Below are 14,784 nucleotides of genomic sequence, written 5' to 3'. Positions count from 1 at the left end.
ACTCTATCTCCTAGCATAGGAGCATAGCACGTCTCATAGCCAGTTCCTAGCATATTGCTTAGCACATAAGTGCACAATAAATATTTGTTGGTTGAATAAAGTATTAATTAGAGTCATTACCTTTCCCATCTTTGGTAACCAAAAGGTGAGGGCCCTTTAAGTTGAAATCTCCTTAGTTATGGAGTTTACTGCTTCTCAGCTTGGAGTTCACAAGCCCATCTGAATTATGTATTAGACAACATTGTGTAGTGAAAAAGTTGGAACCTGGGCTCTGCTCACCAGATAATTGTGTGGCCTTGGACAAGCTACCTCCACCCTGGAGCCTTACTTTCCTCTTCTGTAAAATGGGAACAATAATACCTTTCTTCAAAGCCTAGAGCAGGGACGCTCTCGATATTTGTGGTATTTGTGGAAGGGTTCAACATCAAAGTGCCAATTCTTAGAAAGTTAGTGTTTTACTTAAGCTTAAAATTAGCCTTCACACTTGAATTGCAAATTGGTCCCTAATTATTGCCCTTCAGGGCACAATCTGTTTAACCTGACTTGATGCTTAGAGCGAAACCTTTTCAGCCGAGAGGAAACTAACGTCAGTCACCAGGGGTCTACTGTGTGCTCGCGCCCCTCCTCGGTCAGGCCGTGGATCCAGGACTTACACTGGGAGTTATTCACAAATATTTACTGTGTGACCCGGTACTGAGCGACCCCACTCACCCGGTCTCCTCACCCCTGCCTGGCTCCGCCCCTGGCCTCAGATCTGGTTTGTTGCAAGGCGCCCAGGGTGGGAATCCAGACACTTAGCCCCCTCTTGTCAAACAGTCCGAGTCAGGCCCACTCTGGGCCATGCAACGTTCCTAGGACGAGGGTCACACAGCCCATCTTGGTCTTCAGGAGCATGTCCCCCAGGCTACCTGCAGAGGCCCCCAACAGGAGAAACTGAGGCTGCGCCCTGGGAAAGCAACTCCAGGCCCCTTAGCTCCCACCCTCCCCACAGCTCCCATTCCTCCCGGTCCCCACGACCCCCTTTCGCGGACCCCCGCTCTCGCTCGCCGGTATCGCCACGCGCGGAGCCGCGGCCCGGCCCTGCGCGCGGGCAGGTGAGGGCGGGGCCGGAGGGGACGGCGCCCCGCCCCGCCCTCCCGAGGCCCCGCGCCGCCGGCCGCCGCCCCCGCCTCGCCCGGGCCGCGGAGCGCCGCCGAGCGGCCGGCGGGCGGGCTCTCGCTCCGCCCCCTCCCGGCCCGCCGCGCCGGCTCCCGCCTCCTTCCCCCTCCGCCCGCTCCCGCCTCCCTCCCTTTCCGCTGCCGAGGCGGCGGGAGCCGAGCCCGAGCGGACCGAGCCGCGGCCGCAGCCGGGCGGCGGGCGCAGCGGGGGCGGCGGCGGCGGCGGGGCGGGCCGCGGCGGGCAGTCGGGTGGCGGCGGCGGCGATGCGGCGGCCCCGCTGAGCCCGCCAGCTCCGGGCGCCGGGGGCCGGCCGCGCGAGGCGGCCCGGGCCGGGCGGCAGCATGCGGGGCGGCGAGGAGCTGGACGGCTTCGAGGGCGAGGCCTCGAGCACCTCCATGATCTCGGGCGCCAGCAGCCCGTACCAGCCCACCACCGAGCCGGTGAGCCAGCGCCGCGGGCTGGCTGGCCTGCGCTGCGACCCCGACTACCTGCGTGGCGCGCTCGGCTGCCTCAAGGTCGCCCAAGTGGTAGGTGCTGGGCGGGGCCCCAGGTGCCGGCGGGCGGCCTAGCCGCGCGCCTTCCCTCCCCGCTCCCGCTTCGGGGGCGCAGGCCTGGCCGGCCTCCGCCGCGCACCCGCTTCCCGCGCCAGACCCCCGCGCCTCGCGCCCCCTCTCCCTCGCGGGTCCCCAGGCCGCCCTCCCGCCTCCCCCTGGGGACCTTGCTCTCTGCAGCCCTACCGCCTCAGGTGTGCACCTCCCACCTGGACACCTGCCCTGGGGCCTACCTGTCCACTCCCGCCTTCGCCATCGCGAGCCTGTTTCATTATTGGGCTTGGTGGTCCGCGGAGCCCGGCGCGGGGGTCATGCTGTCCCCAGGGTACCTCTGGTCATGGCAACTTGTGGCAGATTTTCGGGCCCGCACAGGCTCCATCCTCCCGTCGGTCCTTGTCTGTCTCTGCTTTCAGCACTGGTCACTGTGGTTTGGTTTCCTCCCTGGCGCCTGGCAGAGTGCTGGCATATGGTAGACGTTCAATAAATGTTGGTTGAACGGAGGCATGTAGCCTAGGTGCAATGGGGAAGCTCAGATCTGGCCAAAAAGCCTCCAATTTATACTGCAGAGGCTTGATTCCTCTTAACCTAGAAGACAGAACCAGCATCCCTGAATCCTCCTCAGCACGGTGCTGGCATTGCCCAATTGGTACCCAGAGTTAAATCACTCTGGGAGGGCAGCCAGTTTTGGAGGTAACAGAAACAGAGAACTTTCTGTTGGGCTTGTCTATAGTAGAGCTCATTTCTCAGAATTCTTATTTTTAAATGTTTCCAGGGTGTTCAGGACAGGGGCCTGTCAGCTCTGCCCCTCTTTTGTGGTTTCGTAACAGGCCACTCTGGGCAGTTGCTTAGCTCTGTTGTGGACGGGGCATGCTCCAGTTCAGAAAAAACTGTGTCTGGATATTTGCTGTCACAGGTAGGCCTTCCTCTGAGGCCTGGCAGCAAAACTTTATAGACTTCTCGGCCAGAGAAGCCATTTGCACCGAGCTGCAGTGTATGTGCATTCTGTCTCTTCCAAGCATTGGGCTGCTTGTGCTTACTTGAGTACATAGGTAAACATTCCTTGGGAATAATATAATATGTGGACGCTTTAAATAAAGGTCTCAGTGTTTGTAAATTGCAGAATCATAGACTCTTTTATCTTTCTCTTGGGTGAAAGGCTTGTTCTGCTGATTGCCAGAGGGTATTTTTGAAGGGCTCTAAAGAAAGACAAATGGTGCAGGTTCTCCCTCTCTGGAATTTTAAACTGACCTTATCTGGTAAACTGGAATGTTCTCAGAGGTACATTGGTTCTGTAGTTAGGTATTGCTATTAGCAGAGAATGGAAGAGGTGGGGGAGGTGGATGACTGCTTTTTAAAAGAGGCAGCCTAGCCAATGTTTGCAGACGGCACAGATAATCAGAAATGAATAAGAAAGAGCAGGGCATGAACTTGGACCCAGGGGGAATAGAGGCCCTGGTGAAGTACCTTGTTTTGTTTACTCTGTGGACTTTTGAAAGTAAATAGAACTTGCTCACTCAGAGGATCTGGTAAAAGAATTGAAAGCCAGTAGTTTGTATAAAATGTTAATTATTACATCATTGCTGGCACTTTGTCACCTAAGGCCAGAAATGGAAGCCAGTGGTATTTATCATTGCCTTCTGGTAAGGTGATGTTTTGTTATAGAGTTTTACTTTTCATCTGGAAGAACTTTGGGGCCCAGCCCCTAAAATCTTGTCTAACTCTGCCATTTGTCTAATTTCCAGAATTTAAACAGGAAGAGATAATGCTTGGGTGAGTGAAGGAAAGGGACCTACTTGAAGGGTATGGATGGCAACTCGAAACAGCCTTCCATGTACTTGGCTTCTCAGCCATGATAAAAATCGGGGTGTTTATGGGGGAAAAAACCCCACAAAACTCCAAGAAATTGGACTCTATACAAGAAGTCGTTAAGATATTTTTGACATGTTACAAAGCTCAGGATCCCATCAAGAAATATGGAAAATATAAGTTCTAATTCTTATGTTATTAGATAATATAATTCTTATAGTAGAACTTATATTATGGTTGACTTATGGTTTTTGAGAAAATTTTGACTTTTTTCATTTCAGTTTTGGTAGACATTTTTGGTGGCCTGTGGCTGGCCTGTGATAACCTGTAGGTCCTTGCTGCTTCAAGTGCTGTCCGTTGAACAGCGGCCTCGCCAGCACCCGAGAGCTTGGTAGAACCATGGAGGCCTCACCTCAGGCCTTTTGAATCATAATCTGCATTTTTAACAAGATTCCAGGTGATTTATTTGCACATTAAAGTTCTAGACTTGCATTTCTATCAGTTTAATATTAAAACCTCATATAGGTGCTAGCAATCACTTCTCTATCAGAACCGTTAAGAGTCCACCTCAAGGCTAAGGTTTTTCTGTAAAATGAGCTGGTACCTCCGTCAGAGGATTAAGAGAATGAGGTAATATGTAGAAATTAGCACCTAGCTTATTAGGTACTTAGTGTGTAATAAAGATTAGCTATCACTGTTGCTAATTAATATTTCCTGTTTCTAAAGAAACTTGGCGAAAATTCCACCCCTAAACTATAATTATACATTTGAATTAATGACAGTTTACTTCCTAGTGATTTAAAAGTTAAATTGATATTTTAAATGGCATATTATTTGATAGTAAAACTAACCTGAAATATTATGAAAATTAATCAGTGCATTTTCATACGTTATATCTTTTGAAAATAAAACTCATACATCTCTCTTAGTTGGGGAGAATGTCTCCTGTGGTTCTATCAAACAATAAAAATGTACTCTTGGTGGAAGGAGAGTTGGTTTAAACTACTGATTTGAGTTACCTTCTTCCTTAGGGTGCGGATCCTGTGAGAGGTTATTGTTTTTTAGCTCCCAGACATCATTTAATGAAGTAGTTAATGGAGACCTTTTGCTGTTCCTTATTGTTTTGTTGCATCAACCTGGCTGAAAGCAGAGTTTCGCTCTTGGGATGGGGGAGGGGATGTCATGATTTAAGGGCAGTGTCAGAAGAGGACAGGCCCTGGATTGGACAAGACTTTCTGAACAATGACAGCAACAGGCATCGTTTAGTGAGTGCTTACTCTACTGTCGTCACCCCCATTTTATGAATGAGAAAATTGAGGCACAGAGATGTGACTTGTTCACGGTCACCTGGCTGGCGTGTGGTGGAGCTTGGGTTTGAACCTAGGCAGTCTAGTGTCAGGGTGTGCTCTTTACTACCTCCTGAACACATCATTTGGAGTTGTTCCACATAGTGGAGCTGGAGACCTTGAGTCCAAGGACATTTTTGTGGTCTTTGGGCAGCCTGGCGATCTTTTGGGTGACTTTTACTGCTGAAGTGATAGACTGACAAGAGCTTTGATTTCTCAGTGGCCTTGTGCGGTTCCTAGGTGTGCAGCTAGTGTGTGGTGGCCTGCTCCTCTCCCAAGGGACCTGCCCACTTCCCTTCCCAGGGAGGAGGTGGGCCTTCTCAAAAGTGCCAGGAACAGGGGGCCGGCCCAGTGGCACTGCACTTAAGTTTGCACGTTCTGCTTTGGCAGCCTGGGGTTCGCCAGTTCAGATCCCGAGTGCGGACCTACACACTGCTTGTCAAGCCACGCTGTGGCAGGCGTCCCATGTATAAAGCAGAGGAAGATGGGCACAGATGTTAGCTCAGGGCCAGTCTTCCTCAGCAAAAAGAGGAGGATTGGCGGCAAATGTTAGCTCAGGTCTAATCTTCCTCAAAAATAGATAAATAAATTAAAAAAAAATTTTTTTTAAGTGCCAAGAACAGAAGCAGCATTTCAGTTCCCAAAAGAACCCTAGGGAGGTCTTTTGCTTCAGATCCCTTTCTTGAGCGCCTCCCATGCCTGATTGACCTTTGGACATTGCCTTGCATTTATTTATTTAGAAATTTTTATAAGAAAGTTGGGTAGTAGATATTTAAATTCAAATTGTAGTTCCTCTGATTTCCTTGAAATCTCTTAACCCCATCATGTCTTGGCTTCCTCAATAGTAGAATGTGGGTGATAATGACTGAGCATTTTAGGAATTGTAAGAATTAAAGGGTTAATGTGTGATAGGTGCTATCTGAGGTAACTCAATGATAGATGTGAATATTTGCATTCAGGGTTGGGTAATATATCTTTGATTTGCTGGAAACCTTGTCAGTTTTTCATTTCAAGCCAGTCGGCACAGCGTCATGTCTCTGTTCTCCGGCGTGTGCTGGGGCGGGGCGGGGCCGGGCATGGAGCTGATGGCAGGTGAGATAGTAGGTTTCACTGCGTTGAATTCTCAGGTCTACCTGAAAGTGCCTCCTTATAAAACAGTCTCATTTTCCCTTAGGAAGATTATTGTTATCTTTGGAAGTTGTCTTCCTGGTCAAGAACTTGGAATTAAATAAATTCTAGCAGAAAAGCAAAGATGAAACCCCTCATAAGTTGTTATGATGATTAAAAATTGTAAAATTATCCACAACCTCAGAAAAGTGTCTAGTACACGTCTGTTTTACAAAAACAGACAAAGACAGTTCGAGAAAAGACTATTAGCAATCATCTTCATGAACACAGACACAGAAATCCTCAACTAGATACTAGGGAATCAAATCCAGCAGTATTAGGTAAAAAGAATAGTACACCACAACCAGTTAAGATTTATCCCGGGAACGAAAGACTCGTTCCGTTTTCCAAAATCAATAGGTGTAATCCACCATATTAACAGCTTAAAGAAGGAAAAAACACGTGATTCTGTCAATGGATGCAGGAAAAACATTTGATGAAATTTAACATTCATTCATGATAAATGCTGCCAGCAAACTAGGAAGAGAAGGGAACTTCCTCACCCAAAAAAGGGCATCTACCGAAAGTCTTCAGCTGACATACTTAGTGGTGAAAGAATGAATGCTTTCCCCCTAAGATGGGGAACAAGGCAATGATGTCTACTCTGACCACTCACATTCAGCATCCTGCTGAAAGTGCTGACCAGCACAAGGAAAATGAATAGAAGGCATACAGATCGGAAAGAAAGAACAACTGTCCCTGTTTGCAGATGGCATGATCATCTCTGTAGACGATCCCATGGGGATCTGTAAAAAAGCTCCTAGGACTAATAAGTGAGTTAGGTTGCAGGATACAAGGTCAACTCAGAAAAATGAATCAAATTTCTATATCCTAGCAATAAATCATCAGAAACTGAATTTTTTTAAAAAAGCAACCTATATCAGTTACAATAGCTCTGAAAAGAATGAAATACTTAGTTCTAAATCTAACAAAACATATACAGGATCTGCACGCTGAAAACTACAAAACACCAAAGAAGGAAATCAAAGACAACCTAAGTAAGTGAACAGACGTATTGTGTTCGTGGATTGGAAGTCTCAATATAGTTATTAAGATATCAGTTCTCCACAAACTGACCTATAGGTTTGAGATAATCTCAAAATCCCAGCAAGATTCTTTAGTTAGAGACAAGCTGATTCTAAAATTTATATGGAAAGTCAGGTTATCCAGGCAAAGCGATGGTGAAGGATGGTGAAAAAGTGTTCAGGGCACAGGGAACAACATAACGTGAATTCACTTTTGTTGAGGGGTGTGTGTGCGCGTGTGTGCATGTTGCGAGTGGGACGGGGACAAGTTCCAAGAGTGTGGACTTTATGTCTCTTGTCACCATGAGACTTTTGGCCAGTTGCTTGTTCACTTTAGGCCACATGCTGGTCTCCTCACTTATAAATTGGGGCTGATGACAGCACTGCCTGCATTGATGAGCTTTCCATACAAAGTCCTTAGCAAAGTCTGTCTCACGTACAACGTCGTACCAGCGTGTTGGCACTATAGAATATCACCGCAGTGGTGCAGACTGGGAACTGGGTGCCCGGGGGCCAGGCTGGAAGGGAGACTTATTTTTCACTGTATGAGTTTCATACTTTTTGAATCGTATGCCACATGCAAATATCTTCTCTTCAAAAATTACTAAAACATTAGCTGTTATTAGCTCTAGCTTAGTATAGATTAGACTTAAAGCTAATATACTGACCATAATCTTTAACCTTTTATTGCTCTCCTTACTTTGTAATTTGGAGGCCCGCGGGGAGAATGATTTCGATAATACAGACCTCTTGAGGAAACTTGAAGCTTAATTTTTTTTCAATACATTTCCCTGTACGAAAACAAGCATTCCACGCGATAGCAGATGCTTAATTTATTTGTTGATACTAATGGCAAAATTTCTTCCATTTGGAAGGAATTACCCTCATTTCATTAGTTAAAACGTTGTATGGGGATGTAATGTACCATAGCATGGTGACTATAGTTAATAATCCTGTATTGCATATTTGAAAGTTGCTAAGAGAGTACATCTTAAAAACTCTTATCACAAGAAAAAAATTTTGTAATTACATATGGTGACGGATATTAACTAGACTTATTGTGATGATCATTTTGCAGTATATACAATTATTGAATCATATTGTACACCTGAAACTAATATAATGTCATATGACAGTTATACCTCAATAAAAAAACATTGCGACATTAAAGGAAATTAGGGAAAAAAATCTTAGTGTGATGGACACAAATGAAAAGATCTTTGGAATTTTCCCCTCCAAAGGCTGCACAAGATCATGGTTTCCAATTTTTTGCTATTGGGAAGAATGCTTCAGTAAATGTCCTGCATTCTTCCTTTGAATTTTTATTATTTTTTTTGTTGAATTTCAAGGAGTGCTTTTACTAGATCAAAGGGCAATATGATTAGATTTCTGAACATTTAAAAACTTGTGGACTTGGTGGGCATTTCTGCCTCTGGCGTTGCCTGAAGGTCTCAGTTTACCCCAAGTCTCCAGTGTGCTTACCCACAAGTATTTACCAGTGGCGAACGGTGAGCTTAGTAAGACCCTCTGGCTCCTCCTGGATCACAGGGCCAAATTAATTCCTTCCTGACAGCCCTAGAGAACCTTTGTTCTTAATTAGAAAGTGGTAAGGGGCCGGCCCCATGGCGCAGCGGTTAAGTGCGCACATTCTGCTCCTGAGGCTCGGGGTTCACCAGGTTCAGATCCTGGGTGTGGACATGGCACCACTTGGCACACCACGCTGTGGCAGGCGTCCCACATATAAAGTAGAGGAAGATGGGCACGGATGTGAGCTCAGGGCCAGTCTTCCTCAGCAAAAAGAGGAGGCTAGGCAGCAGATGTTAGCTCAGGGCTAATCTTCCTCAAAAAAAAAAAAAAAAGAAAGAATGCGGTAAGAGCCTTTCTCAGGTCATGGCACCTCAGAGGACACTTAGAGGAGGTGAGACAAGAGTGTATGTGCCCTGCCAGGTCCACGACACTTCTCGCTCCTGGTAGAATGGATGCCACCTGGGTGCTCCAGAGACGCTTGTTTTCTTTCTAGAGGTAGGGAGTTCTGCATGTACCTGATCCACTCCATTAAGGGCTGAGGTCTTAGAGCAGCCAAGGCTGATTATTTTCCTTGATGGTCCTGTTCGCTCCCTGAGCAGTTGAAATAACCTGGATATACCAGCATTCTGGCCTTCAACCCACAGCTGCTATCACTGCCTCTTTATCGTTATTCCTGGAAGTAGCCTCAGATCCTTTTGTAGGATGATGTCAGATTTCTTTGGAAAATCAAGTTGTTTGTTAGAGAATAGGGCAATGGTCAAAGGCCTGTGACTGTGATCAGAGATGCTAAATTTTCCCGGACAGTCCCAGTTTCCTGTGCTGTCTCATCAGACTATGTATAAGTACATTCTAAGTTTAAAAAAAACATTATTGGGGCTGGCCCTGTGGCCGAGTGGTTAAGTTCGCGCGCTCCGCTGCAGGCGGCCCAGTGTTTCGTTGGTTCGAATCCTGGGCGCGGACATGGCACTGCTCGTCAGACCATGCTGAGGCAGCGTCCCACATACCACAACTAGAAGAACCCACAACGAAGAATATACAACTATGTACCGGGGGGCTTTGGGGAGAAAAAGGAAATAATAAAATCTTTAATAAAAACATTATTTTACTTCAAATTATGAAATATTCCAAGCATTGAAATTCTGGCAATTCGTATAACAGGTACTCGTGTACTGACGGTGTGTCCTGGTATCTTTGTTTGGAAAATAAGATTATTCCTGGGGACAGGCTGTGTGTGCAAGAGATGTAAAAAGCAGGGTGAGATGAGCTGGGATTTGGATGCATTAGCAAGGTGGGACATCAGAGGGCCCAGAGGGAGGAATGGTGGTCTGGAAGAGGTAGAGAACCAGAGATCCAGAGAGCAAGGCAGTCCTGGCCAAGGGGACAGCTTCAGCATCTCATGTGGTGGTGAAGAGCCAAGTTAAACTTTCTTTTCTTTTTCTTTTTTTTTTTTGAGGAAGATTAGCCCTGAGCTAACATCTGCTGCCAATCCTCTTTTTGCTGAGGAAGGCTGGCCCTGAGCTAACATCCTTGCCCATCTTCCTCTACTTTATATGTGGGACGCCTACCACAGCGTGGCTTGCCAAGCGGTGCCATGTCCGCACCCGGGATCCGAACCGGCGGAACCCCGGCCACCGAGAATCAGAATGTGTGCACTTAACTGCTGTGCCACCGGGCCGGCCCCAAGGCAAGTTAACCTTTCAGTGGGTCGGTTCAGAGTGGTCCAGGTGTGGGAGCAGGCTTGCCGCTGGCTAAAGAGGGGATAGATGAGTGGAAAGGCACAGAGTTCAGAAAGCGACACCTCCTTCGGGAGAAGATCTTGCTTTTTCAGTATTTGGAAACCATTTTATTTTTAAGCAGTTTAACTTCTTGATGGGGAGGATTTTTGTGTGAAAACTTCTCTCTTAAAGGGGAGCCACCCCTCCTCTGAGCACCTCTCATGTGTGGCCTTGTCTTTTCCCATAATAAAATGATGGGGTCTGCCGCTAGTTTTCAGAGGGGGGTCCCCTGGGAGCCCTAGAGTTTATTAACGTAGAAACGGGTGATTGAGAGTCAGACTGAGGGGCTGGGTACTAATTATATTTCAAAAAGTCTAATATAACTGCATTAAACAGAATAAGGCCAGTTTCTTCTTTGACTAGAATTTTATGGCAATGATTATTTTGTGTTGATCAGAAGCTTTGATTAACATTTTGAATAACATGTTCCTGCCTCAGGGTCTTTGCATTTGAGGTTTATTCTTCCATCCTCTGCCCCGCCCGCCCTTCCCAGAAATGCCCACTTGGCTGTGTCGTCAGAACAGCTGTTGTGTTCTGCTCAGAGACCTTCCCTAACCACCCTTTGTGAAGTGTGACGCCCCCCACCGTCTCCACTCTTTGTCCCCCTAACCCCACTTTACTTTTCCTCATAGCGTTTACCCCCCCAGCTGCAGTATCAGCTTGGTGAGAGCTGAGGTGTTGGGTGTGCGTTCCCTGCTGTATTGGCACACAGCAAGGCGCACATAAACAGCTGAATATACCAATCTGTTTAATAAAAGAAAAAAAATAATGGATTATTACTTAACATAGTTTGTAAGGTCAAATTATTTAAAAACATGAGATCCACAAGGGAAAGATAATATATATTTATATATTTATAAATAAATAAACTTATAAACTTCTAGACTCTGTTCTAAGTGGAAAATATTGGGGAGAAAGTATGGACATAAAATGCCATTGTGATTATTTTTTATTTTACTGAGTTTTTAAAAGTGTGTGTATTGCTACTAGGAAACAGAAGCTTTTGCTTAGGAGACAGATTTTTGTAAAGCGGGGGGAGAACCATAAGAGGCTTTGCCAAGCTTTTTGCTTAGAAAAGTGTAAAATGAAAACCGGGGATTCTGTAATTATTACTGAAGTTGTCTGCTTTCTGATTAACCTGTTGGGAGAGAGGGTCGCACAGGATCTGCCCAGCCACTATTTTGAGAACCACTAGAGTAGACAGTTAACGTGTAGAGAATAAGGCCCAACTGGGATTGAGGTTGAGGGTCCTGGTGGTGGTTTTTATAAAGCTCTCTGCTTAAAATAAAAAAAGAGCCGTTCAACGAGGCCTGAGAAGGGAGACCTCGATCTTCCGGAGGCTGAGAGGGCTGTAGGAAGTACTGTAATCCAGAATTTTGTCTCTGAACATTTCAAATGCTTGGTTAAATTTGGGAATTAAATGGGTTAATAAACACTTAAAATGTTCAGAATTTAATCAAATGTGGATAGTTTTGGATGGTTTCTTTCCTGCCACTATGATTTGAGGACTGACGCAGTGGAAGCCTTCATTTTTGTGGTTTCCCGTTTATTCCAGCACAGCTATGAAAAACAGTTTAAGGCTAAAAGATTTTTGTGCCAATGGAAAAAAAAAAAAAACAAAAAACCACCCCAGGAACAATGGCTCTTCCAGCGGTGGTTGCTTCTTTAGCTTGTCTACTCTCTCTCAACCATTTTTGGTCCAAACCCTTTACATGTGTATAATTTGAGATTGAGTTGGCTAAATAACTTCAGAGTCAGATCAAGATCAGTAGCTAGATGTTGGTGAAAGTTCTAACACATTCTTCCGCTTTAAAAAAATTGATACTTTATATATGTTTGAATGCCGAGGCTGGCCAGTACTATTAGACATACATAAATAGGACAAAAATGCTTGCCTCCAAGAGGTTCACAGTCCATTTGGGGGGTGAGGGTTTGGTATGGGGCAGAGAAAGTACACAAACCGTTCTCCAGTAGAGGCTGGGGACAGTGGGCTTGGCAAGGAAGCCCTCGTGGGAAATGGGCACCTTCACATGTGAGAGCTGAACGGCTGGTGCCTGGCATAAGGTGTGGCGTGTCTTGTGGAGCAGGAATATACCAGATGCTGGGAGTTGAGGGCAAGCCCAGGAAAGGAGTGGTAAGCAGGTGAACCAGGTGTGGTTTACCAGGCAAAAGTATGGGAGGGGGAGGGCATGGGGAGCCATGAGGACCCAGATTAGAAAGGGCCTGATTTGTTAGGCTAATGAATGTGGATTTTCTGAAAGAGATGGGGAACAGAGCTGTGGCTGTTGAGCAGTTGAAATGTGGCTAGGAGGAGTTGAGATCTGCATAAGTATAAAATACATGCTGGATTTTAAAAGTGTAATTGGGGAAAAAAAAGTAAAATATCTCAATTTTTTTTATATTGATTACATGTTCAAATGATAAATAAATAAAATATACTATTAAAATTGACTCCACCTGTTTTTACTTTAAAAACCATGGCTATTAGAAAATTTAAAATTACCTGTGTGGCTCACATATTGCTGTGGGGTGTCACTGGGTTAGAGAGTGTGAGGAATGGCTCTGAAGAGGCTGAGATGATAGTAGCAAGGCCTCGTAAGAGACTGAGTAGTTCACGTGAGAAATGAGGACTCAGCTGGTCTTTCGGCAACGGGGATAGAAAGGACATGACAAATGGGAGTTAAGAGGTGGAAATTTAGTCGGTGCTAAAGGATAATTTTTAAAAGATAAAATCATGATTTGCTGTATTTATTATATTCCTTGTTTTTATTTTACATTACATTAAATTCATTTCTCAATCAAAAAAAACAAACAAACCCTGAAGCTAACATTGCGCATGTGCTAGACGGCTAAGTGTTTTACATGTGTTGTCTCATTGATGCTCACAGCAATCCTGTGAGGCAGGCTCTTTACAGATGAGGAAACAGAGGCTTATTGAGATCTGTAACTCACTCAAGGTCCCCACCGTTGGCCCCCGGGGAGCTATGCAGCCTACCTTCAGAGACCACATCTGGAATCCCTGTGTGTGTCTGTTTCTGCAGCCATCAGGCAGATTATGAGCGTTTTTCCAACATTACTTGTCTTTCCCATCTACAGGGACTTAGTCCATTTCTATTTCCCTTCTCCTGCTGGCACCATTCCTGGTGGGTCCACCAGCCTTGAGAGCCCTTCTGGTTTCCAGGTCTTGCACATTACATGGGTCACATCTGTCAGAGTTGAGAGAGGTGATAGTTTCCTTACAGAGGGAGGCCCCTCAGCCCTTCTCTTCTAGCTCTTTGGATTATCAATGAAATTTAAGAATGGCAGAGATCAGAGCCAATGAAAGTCCTGAGGAAGTTGGAGACCATGTTAGCTGGTGGAGGAGGGGTTGAGAGGTAAAAATTGAGACTTGATTATCGTCCTGTTTGCTCGAGCCAGCTGACTTCAGAGTATTTGGGGGAGGAAGAATTACTGGCCCCTGGAACCGTTTTTCCCTTCTTAGAGAAGCTGATACAGAGTCTTGGCACCCTTCTGGACTTTAACTTGTTTGTCAGTACTAAAGGATAATTTTTAAAAGATAAAATCATGACTCTTATACAAATATAAAAGATTTTATGAGTTAATGAGGGAACTAGTAAGATACTACATCTTGTTCAAAGGAAAATTCAAAGAGTAGATACATACACACACACACACCCACACCCACCAATAAATGAAGTTCAAGTAGATGCAACTCTGGCTTTGAGCAGAATCTGTTGTCCCTCTGCCGGACAGTTCATTTGCCTGTCTGCAGAAGGAATCATTTGCGTTGCTGTTAGTTATATACAACTTAACAGAGTTACAAAATATCTCAGACAATGAAAGGCGCAAATCTCACAGGGTCAGGTAACTTGGAAAGTTATATTCTAATAAATCCTATTGTTCCATTGAAGATCTTCAGTGATCTTTTTGGTCCATTTCAAAATCTTTCACAATTTATCCTGAGATGGGAGATTTATGGGGAGGGGCCTGAATGGGCTGGATTTTTAATCCACCCCTTGCATGTTAGAACATCTCAGTTTCTTTCGTCCCTTTCTCTCCGTTTCCTCTGCTTCTCCAGCCTGATGGGTGATCCTTGCGCTGCTGGGTTGCTGGAGGAGCCTCCTTTATGGCCTCCTGCACCCTACTCTAGATTTCCCTGTTGTTGTTTTTCTTGTTTTTCCCTCGTCACTTTTCTTCACAAAAATAGATCTTGATCACCTCCACTTAGGTCCATGCTCTAGGCCTCAGCCTGGCCTTTAGGGACCTGAGTCAGGCCAGGGTGGTAAGGAGCACAGGTACGAGGGTTACCTGCCACCATAGGGTTGGTGTGGGGTTGAATGAAAAGTGCCTCGCGTGGAGCCTGGCCGTGAAAGCACTTGGTGAACGCCAGCTGTTCTCCTTAATGCCGATGGGTCCCACCTCATCCAGC

The 14,784-nt window shown here is 45.8% G+C and overlaps 1 protein-coding gene across 1 annotated transcript in view; it reads left to right on the top strand.

The window, feature by feature from the left end:
• Positions 1 to 1,361: 1,361 nt before the first annotated feature.
• The window catches only part of CMTM4 (CKLF like MARVEL transmembrane domain containing 4), a 58,747-nt gene continuing 45,324 nt past the window's right edge, over positions 1,362 to 14,784 (top strand). Inside the window, exon 1 of the mRNA XM_070612063.1 lies at positions 1,362 to 1,685. Within this exon, the coding sequence (XP_070468164.1) occupies positions 1,500 to 1,685 (186 nt within the window). The 5' untranslated portion in view covers positions 1,362 to 1,499. The remainder of the gene's footprint in view (positions 1,686 to 14,784) is intronic.

This window comes from Equus przewalskii, chromosome 3 (genome assembly GCF_037783145.1).
Source record: "Equus przewalskii isolate Varuska chromosome 3, EquPr2, whole genome shotgun sequence".
NCBI lineage: Eukaryota > Metazoa > Chordata > Mammalia > Perissodactyla > Equidae > Equus > Equus przewalskii.
Note: the sequence above shows the minus strand (reverse complement) of the source record. Positions and strands in the feature narration are given on the sequence as shown.